The 16618-nt window shown below is 42.5% G+C and overlaps 1 protein-coding gene across 1 annotated transcript; it reads right to left on the bottom strand.

Annotated features, from left to right (window-relative positions):
* Positions 1-829: 829 nt before the first annotated feature.
* Positions 830-11950, bottom strand: srms (src-related kinase lacking C-terminal regulatory tyrosine and N-terminal myristylation sites; the record flags this gene model as incomplete). The annotated part of the gene is made up of 8 exons (XM_080853585.1): positions 830-1029; positions 1272-1428; positions 4384-4565; positions 5853-6011; positions 7258-7405; positions 8977-9143; positions 10089-10210; positions 11604-11950. 8 exons carry the CDS (start codon positions 11948-11950, stop codon positions 830-832), a joined length of 1482 nt encoding a protein of 493 aa, XP_080709711.1.
* Between the last annotated feature and the right edge of the window lie 4668 nt (positions 11951-16618).

The raw sequence follows: 16618 nt of genomic DNA, 5'->3' as shown, positions 1-16618 counted from the left end.
GCTGTATGGCTTACACTTGCTCACTTCTTTCAGTCTGCATGCAACTAAAGCTACTCTAGTGATGTAGCAGTGTGCGGTCCGGTCCAGTCATTTTATTTGCACTGAAAATATAACACCACTTCCATTAAAAGCACATTTTCTGTTCAGGAAAAGTCATGGATTACATGTAGCTGGAGTGCACCTTTAAAACCTCAATGAAGCCAGGGATTGACGGTAACAATGACACTAGGGTGTGAGTCTAAGCTAACTTTGGAGTTCTGCAGATCATGTCCAAAACATCTCAAACCCAGACCTACATTAAGAATAATGCCTTGCAAGCCTGGTTGTATTGAACTGGATGCCAGCTTTGCCAAGACCACCACTCCAATTAGACCCACTCCCATCCCAGGGTCACTCCTATATCCTTGGCTTGGTTGAGAGCTCTGTTCTGTTGACCTCCACCTTTCTCTTGACCCCTGCCTCCATGGGATAAAGCATGGAGTAGCTGCAGGCTCATTATTGCACATAGCGTCATTTAAAAACAAATGAATAAAATAGAAGCTTGGAACTGAACTTTAGGAAACACAAGAAAGTGAAATATCTTATAAAGGTAAAAATGGACACCACAAAGCCAGTACACAGTGTCCATTTGTGTTCATGTGGTATAGTGCATATACTGGTGGTATAGTAAATCCATTCAATTCCTCTCTCCCTCCCTCCCTTTCTTCTTAATATATCTTCCTTTGCCTTGATCACTCTCCATTTCCATTCCCTTCACCCCCCTCCACTGGCCAGCTACCCAGGTCTTCTACACCTCTATGGTTTTGAAGTAGAGTCTTGAGTAGATCTTCTACACCTCTATGGTTTTGAAGTAGAGTCTGGAGTAGATGTTGTCCAGCTGGCTGTGCAGGGCGTGGAAGGATGGCCGCTTGGAGGGCTCCGGGTTCCAGCACTCCAGCATGATGCGATAAATGTTGGGTGGGCACTTGGGTGGGCTGGGTAACCGGTACCCCGATGCCAGGATCTCCAGCACCTCCTTATTACTCTTCCCTGAATGTGTTGGTGAGTGTGTATGAGAGTGGGAGAGAAAGAGAGATAGACAGAGATGGGAGTGACACCAAAACACATTATTGAAAGAGGAAGAGAGAGAGACTTGATGCTTCCTCTGGAATTATATTTCATCAGACAGAAAACACACACACACACACACACACACACACACACACACACACACACACACACACACACACACACACACACACACAGACACACACAGACACACACACACTGACCATCATATGGCATCTTCCCTCGTGACATCATCTCGTAGAGTAGCACGCCGAAGGACCAGACGTCTGACTTGACGGAGAATCGCTGGTAAAGGGCCGCCTCGGGGGCCGTCCAGCGCACAGGAATTTTTGTGCTTCTGCTGGCTGTGTACACACTGTCCTGCAAATCAGCAGCATGGAGGAGCTTTAACATGGGCATCCAATCAGCAGCATGGAGGAGCTTTAACATGGGCATCCAATCAGCAGTATGGAGGAGCTTTAACATGGGCATCCAATCAGCAGCATGGAGGAGCTTTAACATGGGCATCCAATCAGCAGCATGGAGGAGCTTTAACATGGGCATCCAATCAGCAGCATGAAAAAGCTTTAACATGGGCATCCCATCCCTTAGCAACACTAAGCCTAGCCATCAGGGCCTTTGCCAGCATGACAAGAACAATAACTAACTACTAGACCGAAAAATGGCATTAGAGCAGTAGATAACCTCTTCTTAGGCTGGGGCTTCAGATGAGGTCTGCATTAGTCTATCATGGCAGACATTTCAATTTATTAATAATAATAATACGTTGTATTTGAATAGCGCCTTTCTAAAACACAAGGTTGCTTTACATGGCGACAAGAACTATACAGCAACCACAGCTATACAACATAATTGTCAAGGAAGACAGCATAACAAACAACCGCAACAATACGATAAGTGGAGAGAGAACATCAGAACGTAAGTAACAAGGAGTGTAGGACTATGAGTAGTGTAAGGCTAATAGATGTATTTTCAAGTGTGCTTTGAATAAGATGATGCTTAGCAGTCATGGAGATGTAGTAGGGCGTTCTAGAGTTTGGGGTCCATGGATACCACAATGTCAAGATAGAGATCAGTGTGTTTTTAGATTGTGGTTTTGTGGCCTACAATGCCCTCCAGAATTATTGGCACCTTTAGCGAATATGAACAAAACAGGCTATGAAAAAAAGCAGTTTATCCTTTTGTTCTTTCACTCAAAATATTCACAAAAATCTTACTTTTTCATTGAAGTAAAATTATTGAAAGAATTTAATTTAAATATTAATAAATATTTTTCTCCAAAACATGTGTGCCACAATTATTGTCACCCCTAGAAAATTGTATTATTAAAATCTAACTGAAGTATATTTCCAGTCATGTTTTACATTTTTTAAGTTCACCTGTTTGATTAGGAACTCTTAAGTGGTCAACCGTGACTTCCCGTTGCACTGGGGTATAAATATTAGGTGACACAGGCCAAAGTAAGTCTCCAAAACTACCATCAGACGCCACCTACATCATCACAAGTTGTTTGGGAGGGTTGCCAGAAAAAAGCCTCTGCAGTCAATCAACAAGAAACTAAAGCACCTACAGTTTGCCAAATGTTACTGGGACTTTCAATGGGACCGGGTTATATGGTCAGATGAGACCAAAATAGAGCTTTTTGGCAACAAACATCAAAGGTGGGTTTGGCGTAGACAGAAAGATAGCCATACAGAAAAGCACCTCATACCCACTGTGAAGTATGGTGGCGGATCTTTGATGTTGTTGGGCTGTTTTTCTTTCAAAGGCCTTGGACATCTTGTTAGGATGCATGGTATCATGGACTCCGTCAAATACCAGCAGATATTAAAAGAACTAAAGCACCTAGTTTGCCAAATGTTACTGGGACTTTCAATGGGACCGGGTTATATGGTCAGATGAGACCAAAATAGAGCTTTTTGGCAACAAACATCAAAGGTGGGTTTGGCGTAGACAGAAAGATAGCCATACAGAAAAGCACCTCATACCCACTGTGAAGTATGGTGGCGGATCTTTGATGTTGTTGGGCTGTTTTTCTTTCAAAGGCCTTGGACATCTTGTTAGGATGCATGGTATCATGGACTCCGTCAAATACCAGCAGATATTAAAAGAAAACCTAACAGCCTCTGCAAGGAAGCTTAAAATGGGCTGTGGGTGGACCTTCCAGCAGGACAATGATCCAAAGCGCTCCTCAAAATCTACACAAAAAATGGTTCACCGACTGCAGAATAAAGGTTCTGCCATGGCCATCACAGTTCCCCGACCTAAATCCCATTGAAAATCTGTGGGATGAGCTGAAGAGGGGAGTCCACAAGCGTCACTTTGGAATCTGAAGGATCTGGAGAGATACTGTATGGAAGAATGGTCTCAGATCCCGTGCCATGTGTTCACCATCACGCATTATAGGAGAAGACTCAGAGCAGTTATCTTGACAAAGGGAGGCTGCACAAAATATTAAAGGAAGGGTTGCTAATAATTGTGGCATACATATTTTTGAGAAAAATATTTGTTTCATGATATCAATAATGTTAATTCAATTGGAGGTTAGATTTTTGTGAATGTTTTGAATGAAAGATCATAGGGATAAACAATAAAGAATTTTTTTACACATATCGTTTTGCTCATTTTTACTAAATGGTGCCAATAATCCTAGAGGGCACTGAATCAGTATGACTCCAGTGTTGTCAGTGTTAAGTTGGAGGAGGTTCTTGGTCAAGAGTATGCAGGGTGTGAATGAGGGGGGCGAGAAAGCAGTGGTCAGTTTGAGCTGACATACAGCTGCAAATCATCAGCAATACATTAAAAATGGAGACCATGGTGACGAATGACTTGACCAAGGGGAAGTATGTAAATGATAAAGAGGAGGGGTCAAGGAACGGATCTTTGGGGAACACCCTGTGGATGATTTAAGCAAGATAAAGGCGGTTGGTAATGGGTTTATAGGTGATAAGTGATGATGCATCTAAATCAGGTTTCTTGGGAATAGGTGTGACAGTAAGAGTTTTGAAAGACTGGCAGACAAATGGCATGTGGACTAGGTGTGAAATAGGTCAGATATGTAAGGCAAACATGCTTTACGCAAGAGAGTTGGAGCAGGGACAGATATTATTCCACTGCCGTTTAGTCAGCACTTCTGACAAAGAAGTGAGAACACAGAGGCTTATAGGTCTGGCATCCTTGGCCTCTGGCCTACTAGCAATTAACTGAAGGAATCCTTTGATTCTTGACCCCTGATGAATGAGGTGTTTTCCTTCCCAGCAGGACTAAAGACTTGGCACTGCCCCACCCTTTCCTGTTCCTTCCAGTAATTATCACCTTTATGATGCGGGCCAGACCAAAGTCGGCAACTTTGCAGATTAGGTCTTCCCCGACCAGGATGTTTCTTGCGGCCAGGTCACGGTGAACAATGTGCCGGTCCTCCAGGTAGGCCATGCCCTCAGCCACCTGACTGGCCATGTAGATAAGGTGGGCTGAGGTCAGTATCTGACCCTCGGGGGCTGAAAGCAGACAGCAGACAAGATGAAGGCTGTTAGCAATTGCACTGTAAGATTGACCGGTGTCTGCCTTGAAAGATCAGAGATAACGAAGAATAAGAGGTCATACATGATAGAGTTAATGTGGTAAATTATTAAAAGATCTAACTCTGAAAGATCAGAGATAACGAAGTATAAGAGGTCATACATGATAGAGTTAATGTGGTAAATTAAATACACATTAACTGATATGATGAACAGCATTGGTAGATATTTATACCGGCAGTAATATATGGTGGGTGATGTAGCTGACCTTATTACAAACCTCATATTTCCTTTTGCTGAACCACTAGGTGCTTTTTGGTTTATGCAGGTATTAATACATTAAACTATGACAGGCATCTCAGGCAGAAAAGTGGACACCAGGCACATACAAACAGGACTGGCAAATCGGGCAAAGTGCGGGATTGGAGATTACTGGCTGACGTTAGTGGACAACTTCAAGTTCCTCAATATTTGTGTGTCTGCTATGAGATCAGACATGGTGTGGGCTACAAACAGCAAGGTGTTGCGGCTGTCTCCAGCCAGTTGTGCTCTTTTGTTGTAGCTATGGTTGGGTTGTTGTCATATTGGTTAGGTTGCTGGCTATGAATACTTGCATGTGATAGGACTGTGGAAAGTCCCTAACCAATAGCAAGGAATCTATTCCTGTGTATAACTTAAACTGTTTTAAGCTCGTGTCACTCATCCTCTTATACAGCACTGTGATTCCTAATCATTTACAGAATCTGCTCAAGACAGTACAAAACCCACCCACTTTGCCAAAGACTGAATTGTGCAAGGTGGAGACAGTCATAAATAATTTTAATGGGGGTCAAAGCCTACAGTAGCTGAGGGCCTACACATACAGTATGTAACCATTGCTGTTCATTTCAACCTAATCACGGGGAGGCAGTGAGACAGAGGATGAACAGACACCAATCATTTACTCCTGTTACAACATATTTGTTTGTGTTAAAGAGAGGGAGAGTTTTTTAACTTTGACTTTTAATCACCTTATTAGTGTATTCAAAACATTTCTTAGATCAATATGTGGTGGTCAAATAAGTCATCAACAAGCACTTAAACACAAGTGCTCCCAAATAATGTATAGATACAACTGCCTCCCCCACCCACCAGTTCTCCAAGAACAGAGCCACATTGTGGAGAGTGACATTGAGAGAGAGAGAGAGAGAGAGAGAGAGAGAGAGAGAGAGAGAGAGAGAGAGAGAGAGATTAGATAAGATTCTATAGAAGTTGTTTTGTACTCACTGGCCAGGTAGGACTTGAGGCTGCCCTTGCTCATGAGCTCGGTGACGATGTAGACGGGCTCTCCGCGAGAGCACATGGCCAGCAGCTTGATGAGTTTAGGGTGGTGCAGGTTCTTCAGGGCGTGCACCTCCTTTATGAACTCATCCTGCTTGGTGTCCTCTGGCCAGCACAGACAAGGAGAGTGATCAGTCAGACCAACAGCAAAGGCACGGATTTTTCCAACCATTGTGATTCTAACTAATAGTCCATTCAACAATTTTGAAACTAGCGTTTATTGAGCCAAGGGAAAATGTAGAAGACCTCTTTATGTGACCAGGAACTGACAGTCATGAAAAAAAACAGAGCATGTTTGCAAAACCACAGGAAACTACCAAAAAAAAGCACAGCAGTGACCAGAGCGTGCATTCATCACTGACACAGCTGTGATTCTTCTGTCGTCTCTCTTTATGCTAAGTTTCAGACCCCTAAAATGGCCACCTGTTATTCCAAGTGGAGGTTCAGTTCAACAACTAAAGCAAGAATTTCACTTTCTTACACAAGACATCTTATGGGCGTGTATCCATTTTAATGATATGGTTGGACTGATGAAAGAAGACATGCACAAGTTACAGGAGAGTGTCATCATATCTCATGGACAGACTGATGCTTTCTCATTTCAGGGCATTTTAGCGCAAGCTGTGCAACTGATTCAGTTCGCTGGCATCGCATTCAAGGAAAAGAAGAACCAAGAGATACTTTCTTTCAACAGGGCTAACTTCCTCTTTTCTGAAAAGCCTGTCTGTCAGCTGCCTTGGTCTAACTTGGGGAAAGGGACATGGAGCAGCAAGGTGTCTGGTGGCACCCAAAGTGGTGGTTCTTGCTGCAGGCGACATTTTACTCCAATTTACTAGGGCAGCAAAATCAGTGGAAGGCACACAAATTCATAACAGAGGGTTTTCTCGCATAGGGCTAGGTTCCCCCAGCCATAATCCAGCATGGGATTGGAAATGCAGGGGGCACTAAATGTTTTCAACTCAAATGCCCAGATTGCGGCTAAATCAGACCGGTCACACTTATGATTGATGCTACATACATTCATAGAATAAAGCGCTGTCGTTTCCAATGTGTGGCCTATGTGCAGAGTTCCAGGAGGGTGAGCAGAATTCAGCAGAATGTGGCTATGCACTGAAAAAGCTATTCAGTGGGGAAAAGCACATCACACACATTTGTGCTCTTTCTTGCTAAATTCATCCAAAACAGAGGAATAGGAATGTAAATAAGAATGTGGGTTCTATAGCATAGTATTTTACATATCATGAATGAACAGGATAGATATAACAGGCATGGTTGTGATCAGCAAGCCCTGCACAAAATGAAATGCCAACATCAAACATTCCTTCCCAGGTACTTCTATGCCTATACCTACCTTGCTTTAACATCTTGATGGCCACCTTCTGGTTTTTGCTGCTCCATGTTGCCTCCCACACCTCTCCGAAGTGCCCCTCCCCCAACTTCCTCTGCAGCTTGAACTCCTCCCGAGGCCGCTCCCATGGCTCCATGTCGAACAGCTCCCGCTAGAAACCAGAGAGACATCGTTATAGCCCACAGCACCATGGCTGCAGCATGGAAACATACAGCTACCACAGGTGCAGTCATTTTCAGGAAGAGTCAATTCTTTACCTGTTAGTCCCATATTTTGACTGCTCTCCATTACAGGGTTACACAAACACACAAAACTGAATTCACATATACTTCAGTTTGTTGTTACTGTACGTGTCAGTTAGGCATGATTAATATACCTTGAGCAAAGTTCATTACAGATAGAGATAGGACATATATCTATGTTGAACCGATGAGCTCTTGTGTGTATAGATTGCACAGTAAGGAGGAAGGGCAAGGGGGATATTTACAGTGTCAGCAAAGGTAAAGGTGAGGTTATCACAGATAAGAAACACGCATTCAGCACAATAATGGCTAAGGGGGATCAAATGGACCAGTGCTGAAGGGGTTAGAGTCAAAGGACATATACTCTCTGTGCGTCTGTGTGTACGACACGTATTTAAACAAAGGGCCACAACAAGCACTGGGTCACAAAATGTTGGGAAGACATCTGGAAATTTATTTTAAAAGAGTGAAGTACTGAAAATTGAAATAGCCTTGGACTAAAAATAAGTGTTAGAAATAGGTTACAAATATTTAGTTTGCTGAAGAAGGTTGTGAAATGTCCCCATCATTTTAAAAAGTGCACAACAGAGTACAAACTATGCATTGTTATTAAAAAGTACATTAGCTTTTGTATGCATGTCATACAAAACTATTATTTTTTTCAAAGTGCATCTCAAAAGCTTACTAATAGAGAAATGATTGGACTTGATCATAAGGTCTTGTGGAATATTATATACAATCAATTTCAATGCGTAATTTCCATAACCTTAAACATCTAGCACAAATCAGAAGTGTGTTCAAAATTAATTAGCTCATACTTCCCCAAAATTCCCTCATATAAAAATATTCAAATGCCATAGACAAAAATCAGGAAATGAAATGCTAGAAATGATTAGGCACGAAACACAATCAGTTGCATAATTTATGCAACAGTAAGTGACAAAGAGAATGAAACTGAATATATATATATATATATATATATATATACACACACACACATTCACACACACACACATATATATATATATATATATATATATATATATATATATATATATATACATATATATATATATAATGTGTGTGTGTGTGTGTGTGTGTGTGTGTGTGTGTGTGTGTGTGTCTGAGGAACACTCTGTCCACTCTCTCAGTGACTTAGTCTTAGCGACTCCGCTGGAAAGGAAGAGAGAAGAGTCTGGAGTCACGACGAGGCCTTGAGCCAAATTACATAAATAAATAAAAAACCAGACTGATCAATAAATACATTGCGAGGGGGACAGCAGCATGGCCCTGCCCTAACATGGCCGCCTTGACCCCAAAAGATAAACAAAAATGTATGCTAGAGTCAAATTGTTTTCCCTTACATTTAGGTCTTTTGGCCATAATTTCCCTTCATGTCCATAACCTACACACCATATATGGATCATATACATGTCGATACACATGTATAATACTGCCATACACGTGGGTATATCTGTACCTGTTGAACACATGGCTGCTCCAGAGGGCAACCCAGACCCTTGCTGTTGGTCTGGTAATACCGAATGAGCTCATCCAGAGTGGCAAAGGAGATCTTCTCAGACACAAAGTAGGCGCCGATCACTGACCGCCGGATACGATAATGATAGACTTGACCTTCATTTCTGCCTGTTGGGGGATAAAATCATAAAAATTAGCACATTTTTGGGTGTTGATTGATATGGCATGTGAAGGGAGGTGTGTATTTATTGGCATCCTCCCCACCACAGCCGGTTTAGTATGGCCTTGGCCAGAAGAACCCCCCCCAAATGCTGATTAACTGATTTTCTACCCCCCTCTAGTGGAGAAACAGTGTAAGCACCTAACCTCCTTAGGAGCTGTAATACGCTCATTGTTCTTGCTGCATCTTCCAGTCAGTTTTATCCAATACAATAATTCACTGGTTTACCAATGTCAACCAACAACACTCATGCACACTACATTCTGAGGTGGCCTTTTTTAAATACACCAGGCTCTTCTAAAGGACCACTCCTTGCTCATCGTAGTAAGACTGGGCTTAACAATGTGAGAATGGCTGGTAAATGGAGGCCAGAGTGACCTACATTTCTGAAAGAGAGAAAAATGAGACTCCGGGATATGGGGCAGTAGAATAAATGCCAGGGTGAGCGCAGATGGGAGGTTCACAGCGGAAGAGAATCACTTGGATCTAAGTGGCAATGGAGGAAAAAGGGGAAAAGGCATTGAGGAGAAGATGAAGCTCACAAGATGGGTACTGCAGAGGGGCAGAGAGGAGATGCAAGGATGGAGAGAGGAGAGGGAGGAGTAAGCAATACTGATGTGTATTAAAACACAGTACCATTCAGATTGAATATACGTCAGTGAAGAATTAAGAGTGGAGTGAGAAAGGCAATGAACATGCAATGAAATGAGGCGAGAGAATACCAAGGCTCTAGAATCGTATACTGAAGCAGGAGACAGTATTGTAACCGATTCCAGTGGGACTTCCTTCAATGATCAGTTCTGATGTCTTCACCAACCCCCAGTATGATACACGCCAAGAGAAACAAAGATATAGAGATGATGACAATTTAGAGACAAGAAAGGAGCACTCACCTGAGATGGTGTATTCGTCGCTGTGGCTCTCGCTGATACGCACCAGGAAAGAGCCATTCTTGTTCTGTGGGGCCAGGAGAAGCTGCTCAGCCTTCTGCCTGTTGATGTTCCCGTAGTACCATCTTCAGGCACGGGCACACATGCAGAGAGGGACAAAAACAGCCTTAGACACACAGAGATATATGAAAACGCACACACACCCAAAGGTACAAGCGCAACCTTAGATGCTATCAGTTGATGTTGTGTAGTACTTAGTGTGTTTATATGTTTTTATGTTATGTGTTTACTGTATGCACCTGTGCACCAGAGCAAATTTCAGGTAGGCGCATACCTACTTGACAATAAATCTGTTTCTGATTTCTGATAGTAAATATTATTATTTCGCAAAGATCCTTTACTAAATTCATATGTATAAATCCATTCTCAGTGTTGAGAGTCCCTTTGAATCACGTGTCTAAGGTTCCACACGTAAATTCAGTGATTAACTTACTGCTTCTAATGGAGCTGCCTAAGCTGATAACAATATATTTGATCTTGCTGATATTCTGATAGTCTGCATACTGTACAAGTCTCTACTCCCAGTGCAATGTGGTGCCATGGCAGTTGTAAGCCCCTAAAGCATTTCCATGAACCCTTTTTTTTTTTTTAAATAAAACAATAAATAAAAAGAAATCCTTGCTCTGAAGACCTCACCCTTGTTGTATAAATGTAAGGTAAAAGATGGCTGCTGTGCATTCTTTTAGATTCACCTTGCACCTTGTCACTGTCTAAACCTGGGCGAACAACCTGATATTACCTGTGTAGAGAGTAAATATGGGTGTGGCTTAAAGCTCACGCACACACCCCTATTTTTTGCAGTCTCAATGACTCAAGTTTCGCTGAAACTGCAAGATGCAGGTAAGGCTCTCAAGCCCATGACCAGCTCTCTGCTTACATTTGGCATCTTAGACTGATTTCTGTGACCCCTGTCAGACAATAGTGCAATTTTGAAATGATAGCCAGAAACATAATCCTGACATCTTTGTAGTGCAACACAATGGTATATTATAAGATGTACGAGCATTGAAGGAAAGATGCATGGCTGGCAATCAAGTAGCCTTCCCTCTCCAATATTATATGACAAAAACACAGCCTGCCTCAAATAAACAACGCAACTTTGCATGTAGTAAACTTGATCCGTGGCTACTCTTCAGATTGGGCAACATTTTGAACAGGAACTTAACCTTCTGTAGCATCATACTCCCTCCTCCATCCATACCAACACTAATTGGCATCTCAATTCAGATACTCGGCGGTCAAGAACTTTGGAGCTGCGTCTGATTCTACTACGTGAATTACACAATTTGACGGTTACGTTCTGAAGACTGGTTTATGTTTTGGTCGAAATTAATGTAGGTGACAGGTGAATTTCAAGAATAAAAGGGCAAAACACATGTCCTGGGCATTCATTGGAGACTGCAGAACATTGAAAGAAAACAGCATGGTCTCATAGGCCTACTTCAAATTACTACTCACTTGTATTTTGCAAATTCATCTTGAACCAAAGCTACATAGTTAGCCGGTAGTAATCCTGACTCCAGTGTGCCGGTAAGTTTTTTGGCAAGCACATAATCACCCCGCTTTTCGATGACCGACAGTTTGTCACCTTCTTTAACAGTGAGCTCCTCCTCGCTCCGGGCTTCAAAATCAAACAAAGCCGCATAAAGCTGCGTTGGCTTTTTCTTAGGCGCTGGTACACTGATATCACCTGAGACTGTCCGGATTTCTGCTGGCCGAGTGATGTTAGGATAATGAAATTCGGGCCATACCCAGTTCCATAACCTACTCAAACATGGCATACAAGTGCGACAACAGTCCTCCATCCCAAGCCGATACCTCGGGCTCTCGCGGCAACGGCGGGGGTATCCAGAGTATGCGTGGGCTGGACACGACGTTAAAAGTAAAAATGAATGGGGTCCCTTACAGTATCTCCTCAGATTGCTGAACGTCGCTACACAACACTACTGTAATCTCTATTCTTCGTCTTTTCGCAGAGCACCTCACAGCAGTAGGGGATCAGGTGGAACCGGTTCTGTGTTTTGATAGATCACATTCACAGAACTAAACGCGTCGTGGGAATGCGGAAACGGCATGTTGTCTGGTGGAGTAGCCTATAATTCCGAGCAGCAGATCTGAGAAATACATTTAATTGAGCCTGCCCGGGGAGGATACTCACTGTGGTTTGTCCTATGAACGTCATCCTTAAAGACATAGGCAAGGACTCCCTGGGGATAACCTGCTCATTTACTAACCACTGCAAATATCGTCATTTTCAGAGCTGGTGGTGACGGAGGATGGTAGCCTATGTATAAGAATGTCTTTGGCGCGGCTTTTTGCCTGCGCCTCCCACCGCGTCTGCACCTGTGCGTTATCATGCGTTTCATCCAGTGTAACTAAAACACAAAATTCACTATCGTAGTTGTAAAATAGAGCTCTAAGAAAGTCTAAAACACGAAATTCACTATCGTTGTACTAAAATAGAGCTCTAAAAAAAAGTCTATTAGATATGGCGTTGTAAAATGCGCAATGGTCTAAGTTATTCACTTCCAGTCATTCTGTTCATTCAACACAAATTATGCCCGATTTGTCTTGTCTGATTTTTGCTTCCATCGTTTGTGGTGGGCACGACTGATAAATCATTCCAGAAGACTTCTACCACTGCTCAACACTCAACTGAAAAAGAAAAGGCACAGTACATCCAGGGATCTGTTTGATATATAGCACACGGTTTTTATTAGTATATTTAGCTTTGTGAGGTACAGCTTGGGAGCGAAAAAAGAAGTCACAATTGGATGTAATGAAACATTTTTACCTAAGCCGTGACATCACGATGAAGAAAGCTTAATTTCAAATCGCTGGCGTCTTCAGTAATCAAATTGATATGTTAGGTAAAAGAGCCACCCATGCTGTTCTGCATTGAAACAAACAGAAATGGAGTTTTTATCTTTTTTTCCTCAATCTTTTTTTAGTTGTTTCACATATATATTCATCAACACTTTTTTTCTAAAGAATTTAAGTATTCAGCCACATGTACTGGAAAAAATATCCACTGTTAACACAATAAATATAAAAAAAAGAATAATTATTTAATATAATTTAAATGGTATCAAAGAGGGAAATGGGCCTTCAATAAGACATTAATACACAAAAAAAAATGTTCTCATTTTCCTGAGGTTTTTATAGTCTGCTGTTTACAACATGGATTAATTGTATTTAACACTAGAAACCCTGTATGAGGGTGTGTAAATGGCTTATACATTATTCGAATAGCAGACTCCAGAGTATTGGCGAGTGGTAGGCGCCTGGCTAGTTTAAGGCCACAGCACCCAGGCTATGTTGACTGAGGCAGGAGCGTGTCTACAAGGCAAGGACATCCAGTGGCTCAACCCTGATCAGCTCAAGTCCTCATCCCATTGTGGTGTCTATGAACCAGGTTTCAGACACAGCTAGTCCCATTTCCCTTCAATGAACAAGGAATCAGATTTAAATTAAACAAACTGGGGTCATTGAGGGAAAGGAGTTGTATGCGACAAACAAATCCAAACAAACCTGATAAAAGAAGAGAGAATTTCAAAAATCTGTACATGTAAACATCACACTTCCACTGAGTCCAAAATGAAGAAAGGGAATTACATTTTTTTTCTTTTCACATTGGTATTAGTTACAAAATCCAAAACAGAACCCAAACTGTTGGTTTCTGGTACAGTAAGGTAAAACAGGGAAGGAAAATAAAGAAAAAATAAAACAAAAGTAACCTACAATACCATCAAATGACGAAAGACAACAGACAATGGTCGGACAACCATTTTGCGACAGGACTGTGGCTATACACTGCCCTTGATAGAAAAATAAAAAGTTACATTTCTTTCTCCGTTGTGTATGTGTTTTCCTGTTTATCTTTTTTTGCTGAGCTACACATCTGACCAAAGCAGACTAATTAAGAGTGTGTGTTCACTAGCAGGAGTCCAAACAAGCGACACTCCTGCATGCACCTCCTGAAATGTCTGGGTGGACAGTCCCTTCATGTGTGTGTGTGTATGTGTAGGCCCTGCCCTGATCAGGGCTAAGGAGATTAGATAAGCTCCATGGCTCCCTGGTGAATTTCCTCACCTGCAAAGCACACAGTAGTTTGAGTGGGGACATCTGTCCATAGTTCTTCAACATGTCTCTAGAGGGAGCACTGCTTCACTAGGAGTCCCCCCCCTTCCCCCTCTTATGATGGGAAGGAGTGTGTATGTATGTGTATGAGTGTTTGTGGTTTTGATGGTGTAGTAGCTGGGCCAAATTGCAAACCTCTAACTGCAATAACATCTAAACATTTTAGTCAGGTCAACGGTTTTATGTGGTGCAAATGTCATCTGTGTGCTTGGAGGGGTCTGTCCACTGATGTGCAGCAGGCATGTGACGCTCTTCTGGCAGGCTGCTATGTGTTTTGACATCCTTGTTTGGAATGTATATAGGCATACAGAGTAACGTCACTTGTGATGTTGATATTGTACAAAATATTTCTGAAAAGACCACTTACTTGCAATACAAAAAAAGTATTTATAAAATAATAATAATCGTAATAATAACCGTTACACTAATAAAAATAGAAATCAGGTTTAAAAAGGTGTCGACAGTGGGGCCAACTATTAGTCCTTCAGAGGTCCTGAAGAGTCAGAAATCTGAGTAAGAATGCTCTGATTATGGCTAAAATACTCTGCGGTCTCCAAGACACACTGTATACTATAGCTGCACACAGAAAGAGGAGTGGAAATCAAACAGTGAAGATACACCTTTCCAAGATTGTCTTCTGCCTAGATTTTTTTTTTCAATGTTTGTTTCGAACAATTCGTTTTCTTGAAGTAGCTGTCTGTGAAAACGAGAAAACAGAGAACTTGAGAAAGGTACAGGTGGGAAATGAAGTGCAGGGTAGTTAAGAATGGAGTATTTAGCACGAGCGTCTTCACTAAACAATCTTGCCTCTATCGACCTCTTTTCTGTTGATTTTTTTAAACTGTAATCCCTTGTCTTTTTTTCTTTTCTTCAAACAAACGCACAACTGTATCTGATTTTTTTTTCTTTTTAAATTCCTTCTCTGTTAAACTGAAGCAGAGCTTAGTGGCATGTGAGGTTAGAGAAATTCAGCAGCAGCACTTGACAATATAATTTCCTAAGCGGGAGAGGGTGGGGCTGGAATGGGGTTATGGGGGGGTGTATGTGTAAGGGTAAAGGGTAAGGGGTTGTTGTAGGGGGGTCCATCCATCACTCTGAGCCAAGCTTCCCTAAAGCACCAGCCGAAGTGAAGGCAGCATTCTAAACCCTGCCTCCCTGTCTCCCCTTAGCCTAATCCATCACTCGACATAACTGACATTACAAGGGCAGCCTCTGGGGTGAAGAGACAGAGAGGGATGGGGAGAGACTTTATGTATGTATGAATACCTGTGCTTGTGAGTGTGAGTATCAGGGAGAGTGGGAGACGGACTGTCTGACAAGTGACACAGAGAGCCTGCACATTTATGTGTGTGTGTGTGTGTGTGCGGGTGAGAGACTGAGAGAGAGTGTGTATGTGTATTTGTAAGCATGTAAGAGAACACTATGAGAGACTAGGACAGGAAGAATTGGAAAGTGACAGTGTATGTAGGGGGTTAATTCAGAGCTCATGAATACCATGAGACTCAGCAGTATACAACACCAGGGACGGCCGTCTGATGTGCATCAAACAAGTGAAGGATTAAGTATGAAATCAATCTCTTATTTTTCTCCCCCCATGCCTGGCTATCTTCCTTACTCCTCCCATGGTGCATTGCACTGCACAGTTGCGATAGAGACCCCAGGGAAAGGCAGATACTGCTGAGACAGAGAAAGGGATGGAGCCACCACAAGGAAACGAGAGCGAGAGTCACAAGACAGAAGAGAGAAGAAAGATGATTCAGTGGCCACTGTGGTCACACTGACAGGGGGACAAGGTGAGAGACGAGAGGAAGGAGGGGGGAGAGAGAGAGAGAGAACACAGTGAGGTGTAGCCTCGGACTGGTCTTTTTTGCATATTTTCTTCATTTTCTCAGTCATTTTTAACCAACAGCATTTTAGAATAGACAGCTCCCACACATTTCCACTGTGTACATTTACCCATACCACTTTTCATAAATAAAATATATTACATTTTCTCTTCTCAATTCTCCAAAATGTGTTGCCGTGGGGTAGAGATATGCCTATGCAGGGAACGGGAGGGGTGTTAACTCTATGGCGCGAGGCTTTCAGTCACAGGGCTCAGTGGGCGCTCGCGATGTCACAGCCCTCGGCACACGTGACCCTCGAGTCCACATGAACTCTCACACATTCAGTCACACTCATTTGAGAGTTGTCTTAACAAAACCCAGACCCCGCGCCCTGTGGCAGAGGGTAAGTGCGATCACACCTGAGCCACCCCCTTGCGTGGGTTAAGCTGACTGCTGCCAGTGACCAGGAATGCTATGATTATCGACTGCATTGCCACCCTCCTTCCC

This window comes from Sprattus sprattus (genome assembly GCF_963457725.1).
Source record: "Sprattus sprattus genome assembly, chromosome: 16".
Classification (NCBI taxonomy): Eukaryota; Metazoa; Chordata; class Actinopteri; order Clupeiformes; family Clupeidae; genus Sprattus; species Sprattus sprattus.
The sequence above is the reverse complement of the archived record's forward strand: the minus strand, read 5'-3'. Positions and strand labels throughout refer to the sequence as shown.